We start from the raw sequence: 5,000 nt of genomic DNA, 5'->3' as shown, positions 1-5,000 counted from the left end.
CCATGATCATTGTAAGGTTGTTGAAACTTGTATTGATGTCTTGCATTCATCCAGACGTCATGGCAGCGTACACATCAGGTTTGTGTCCCACAGAAGACCAGTGTTGGGGAAATGCATTACAAGTAACTAGAGTTATGTAATCAGATTACTTTTTCAAGTAACTAGTAAAGTAACGCATTACTTTTAAAATTTACAACAAAATATCTGAGTTACTTTTTCAAACAAGTAACACAAGCTACTTTGTTTTCCCATTTATTGACTGACAGCTGTCGTCCTCATGTTGAGACAAATCGAAGTGCAGAGGCGTGTGTGTGTGTGTGTGTGTACATGATGTTTATTGTAGTTCTAGACTAAATGTGAGCATTTACTCATCTCACTTGCACACACAAAAATATTCAATATTCCTCAAAATGAATAAAATCTGTGAAATGCAGAATCAGAATACTATGCAAACCTCCAATAACTAGATATGTTTGTATGCATTTAATCTCACTTTATTGACCAATGTACTTGCTTCTGACCTTCGATGATGCAGTTAAATAAGCAGAAATGACTATAGATAGATAGAAAGGTTTGCTTGTTTGCTTTCCTCTACTGTACACATGTCCTTCAGCCGGAGGATTATTATTTCACTTTTGCTGTGAAAGGGTCTTTACATTTGCCCAAAAATATAACTTTTGTGTTATAAAAAAACAAGCCCAGTCCAAATGGGGAAAAAAGAAACGCAAAAGTAACGTAACGCATTACTTTTCTAAAAAAGTAACTAAGTAATGCAGTTAGTTACTTTTTAAGGGAGTTACGCAATATTGTAATGCATTACTGTTAAAAGTAGCGTTCCCCAACACTGCAGAAGACAGAGAGTCAGTGAGTGTGACGTGTGTGGGTGAACGGTTACTTTTCAGACTCTTATTTTTAAGAGTGTATGTTGTCAAAGTCAGTCATGTTTAATCCCGTCCCAAGCACAGCATCTTCAAACACAGAATGATATACGAGTTCAACTTGGCCAGATGAACCCTCAAAATGGCAAATCACATCAAGACCAACATCAACAGCTTCCTTTAAAAGCAACAGCGTTTCCGAGAGGTTTATAATCTGGGCAATCTCATGTGATGTTTCTCTTGCCAACATGTGACGCGTCTCATTCACAGCAGAAGAACCAACATTTCAGTCTCAGTCTCAAAGCCCAAAACACACAAAGACACCAAACGCTATAAACATCACTGATTTTGAAGTCAAGTCCTCCTAAAGGGGTCGTCGGATCCCATTTTCCACAAGTTGGGGTGATTCTTTAGGGTGTTCATCTAAAGTTTGTTAAAATGTCTTCCTTTCATTCTTCAAGACACGTAAAGTAATGCCTTGGTGGACAGTATACAAATGGCTGAGGACAGAATTATGCTAATACTGGAAATATGCTAATACTGGAAATATGCTAATACGTCAGTGGAAGTGGGCGGAGCATGAGCATTATGACATCATATTGCTCAGAAAATCTAAACGGCTTTATTATTGAGAGTTTAGACTTTTTGAGGGTTAAAAAAAAAGGAGTGAATGGATTTGTATCATTGTATGGTGGTTGTGTTCACACACTGCAGACACATTTATATGCAAACGCCATATAAAAGTGAATTTTGCATCCGATGACCCCTTTAATTAATTCACGTTTTCTACTGTAGGATGAAGAGCAGAAGCGTCTTACCTGAGTGACTTTTTCTGTGACGTTGTGTGTGCGGTCGATGAGTTTGCAGGGAGCGATGATGTCCATTTCTCCGGGCGGGAGGGAGAGGAGCGGGTCCGGTTTAAAGTCCACGAAGTTGAGCGTGATCTGGGGGATTTTGCTGATGGCGCGGTACCGCATGAGATCTGAGTCCGAGGTAGAGTTCAGGATGCTGGACTTGTTGTTCACGGCACCTGTGGAAAAAACTGCTTATTAAAATCTTCTGTTTATAGTTTTTTCCGGAAAAACTCTTGACATTTTACAGTATTTTATTAGCAAATCACACAGTATCTGCACTACCGTTTGGGATTGGTACGATATTAAGGTTTTTTAAGTCTCTTCTGTTTACTAATGCTCCATTTATTTGATCAGTAAATATTATAAAAAAAATATGATTTTCAAAACATCTATTTTCTATATATGTGAATATATAGTAAAGTGTAATTTATTCCTATGATCAAAGCTGAATGTTCAGCATCATTACTCCAGTCTTCAGTGTCACATGATCCTCCAGAAATCAGTATAATATGATGATCTGATGCTCAAGACACATTTATGATTATTATCAGTGTTGAAAACAGTGAAACATTAAATTTTTCAGGATTCTCTGATGAATAGAAAGTTTAAAAGAACAGAATTTATTTGAAATATAATCTTTTGTAACATGTTAAAGTCCCCCTGTGGTGTAAATCCAGCTGTTAATGTAGTTTATGTGTGTATGTGGTGTTATTAATCTGCTTTAACACACACATGTGTAAGTTCATAAGTCGACAGCATTGCTGAGTATTTTCTGCTTAAAACTGCAGTGAACCAAAGACAGTCTCAAAAACACGGTTTGAAATCGCTGGTGTTTCTGACGTCACACACTACCTTGACCAATCAAATCAACGTGTGATCGTCCACCAGTGGATCTCTGAGTGAGTGAGTGGAGGCGGGGCTCATTTGCATATTCATAGAACCACGCATACTAAATGAGGCAAGGGTGTCGAGTTACATTCAAGATATTTTAAGGCATGACTAATTTTATTTAGAGGAAAAAAAACAAATATGTAATTTTGGTGAGTTTTAAGGTATAAAATGATTGACAACAAGGGGACTTTAAATGTTCCAAGCTCAGTTTCTCACCCGTGCTGCTGCATATGGGTCGGGTCCGGTGTTTCCGCTGCCATTCCGGCCGCATGGCCTCGATATCGTCCACCGAAGACGCGCGCCGCATGCTGTGAAAGCTCTCGCGCGAGCGGCTGTTGCTCAGGCTGCAGTTGGACACCGTGGCGTCCGGGTCGAGCCGGTGCGGTCGAGGCGAGGACTGACCCAGGGGCAGCGTGACGAGGTGCGGGGGGGCCGGAGGAGGAGACGAGGGGTCGCTGCCCAACAGGTTGCGGGAGGACGGTGGGGTCACGAGGCCGGTGGAGCGGGTGGAGCCGGTGGACACACGGGGGCGCTTGTGTTCGGGCAGCGAGAGGAGTTCGCCCAGCGCCAGGGATTCGGGGCTCTGTCGACCGGAGCTGCCCGTTCCTCGACCTGCCTCGGGATCCTCCCGCAGAGAAGATTTACTGTTGTTCCGGGAGTTCAGGAGGGGAAGGCGTAGACGGATGCCTCGAGCTCGATCTGCGGCAGACACATATACAGACGAAACTTTTTTTTTCTTGCACCTTTTATTAACATTTTCCACACAGGCAGGTTTTTCAAAAATATTGTATTTGAATATAATTGGGTCATAAAAATGTAATATTTGAATATTTAAATGCCGTTTAACAAGAAAGACAATATTTTTTAAGTTTAAGGTAGACGCCAAGATATTAGACTCAAGTCAAGACTTTTTATGACCATTTACCATACATGCAGGCTTTAATATAATTTTTAATATGTAAATTTGCTAAATGTTAGTAATTGATAACACTTTACAATAAGGTTCATTAGTTAATGTATTAACAATGAGCAATACAATTGTCACAGTATTTCTTAATCTTTGATAATGTTGGTTAATAAAAATACAGCTGTTCATTGTTAGTTCACAGTGCATTAATGTTAAAAAATACAACCTTTGATTTTCAAAACGTATTAGTAAATTTTGAAATTAATAATAACTAAGATTAATAAATGCTGTAGAAGTATTGTTCATTCTTAGACCATGTTAACTAATGAACCTTACTGTAAAGTGTTACCGTAATATTTAAATGAGGGTGGTCATATGTTAATGAGCTGAATTTGCATGACCTTTCCATTACAGTCACTTGTGATAACTGGATAAGGATTTTAAAATGGAAGAAGAAAGAAAAAATATATATTTCTGATTGAGCCGTTTTTGCAGCTTAGTTTGTGTAAATGGTCCTTTATCTCATGATATGTGCTTAATAAGGTAATGGTTTAAAGAGATGTTTTATACAGTCGCTAGGACACATTTCTCAATACTTAGGTCACTTTTTCTTCATAAAGTGTGTGTGTTGGCTGTCAACCTGTGCTAGTGTTCTGGAAGTGTGTGTTGATCTGAGACATGTATGAAGTGATTCTGAATGAGTTTGAATGTGAGATGAACTGCTGTGCCGAGCTGAACGCTGGTTAGAGAACTGAAGAGTGAAGAAAAAGGGACTTAAGTATTGAGAAATGTGTCCAAGCGACTGTAAAAAACTGTAATAGATGTAGCGTTTAATACCGAGACCACATGACGTACTGGAGTGACGCCACAGCAGAGGCAGCTTGTGATTGAGATCCTGGGGGTCGTGCAGTTTATCGTCCGGCATGACCTCAAAATTCAGAATGAACATGATCACCACGCCATCTTCATTCTTTACAGGAACCACATCCACCAAACAGAAGAAACACACACCTGTGTGAGAGAGAGAGAGAGAGAGAGAGAGAGAGAGAGAGAGAGAGAGAGAGAGAGAGAGAGAGAGAGAGGGAGAGAGAGAGAGAGGGAGAGAGGGAGAGAGAGAGAAAGAGAGAGAGAGAGAGAGAGAGTTTTTAATGATCACACATGAAGAAATTTGCTCATTAGTTATTATGCATCTTTTTAAAATTGCAAATACAAAGTGGAATTTTATTAGAAATAATTTATATAATTAACTTGATGAATTAAATGCAGGTAAAAAGACACGCAATTTTGAACCATAACATGTACATCTCTATTGTTGCCAGAGGCGATCTCAGCAAAAATATCATTTAAGTGAACAACTATCATCTGCCAGCAAAATTAAGCCTGATTACGAACACTGTGTGTGTGTGTGTGTGTGTGTGTGTGTGTGTGTGTGTGTGTGTGTGTGTGTGTGTGTGTGGCTACATGACGAAA

At 39.5% G+C, this 5,000-nt stretch overlaps 1 protein-coding gene across 1 annotated transcript in view; it reads right to left on the bottom strand.

The window, feature by feature from the left end:
- The window catches only part of kcnh2b (potassium voltage-gated channel, subfamily H (eag-related), member 2b), a gene marked incomplete at its 3' end in the record, with an annotated part of 98,362 nt that overhangs the window by 92,901 nt on the left and 461 nt on the right, over positions 1–5,000 (bottom strand). Inside the window, exons 2-4 of the mRNA XM_079601795.1 lie at positions 4,386–4,541; positions 2,840–3,322; positions 1,697–1,908 (exon numbers count right to left, since the gene is read on the bottom strand). Coding sequence (XP_079457921.1) covers positions 1,697–1,908; positions 2,840–3,322; positions 4,386–4,479 — 789 coding nt within the window. The 5' untranslated portion in view covers positions 4,480–4,541. The remainder of the gene's footprint in view (positions 1–1,696; positions 1,909–2,839; positions 3,323–4,385; positions 4,542–5,000) is intronic.

Source organism: Phoxinus phoxinus (assembly GCF_949152265.1).
Source record: "Phoxinus phoxinus genome assembly, chromosome: 24".
NCBI lineage: Eukaryota > Metazoa > Chordata > Actinopteri > Cypriniformes > Leuciscidae > Phoxinus > Phoxinus phoxinus.
Note: the sequence above shows the minus strand (reverse complement) of the source record. Positions and strands in the feature narration are given on the sequence as shown.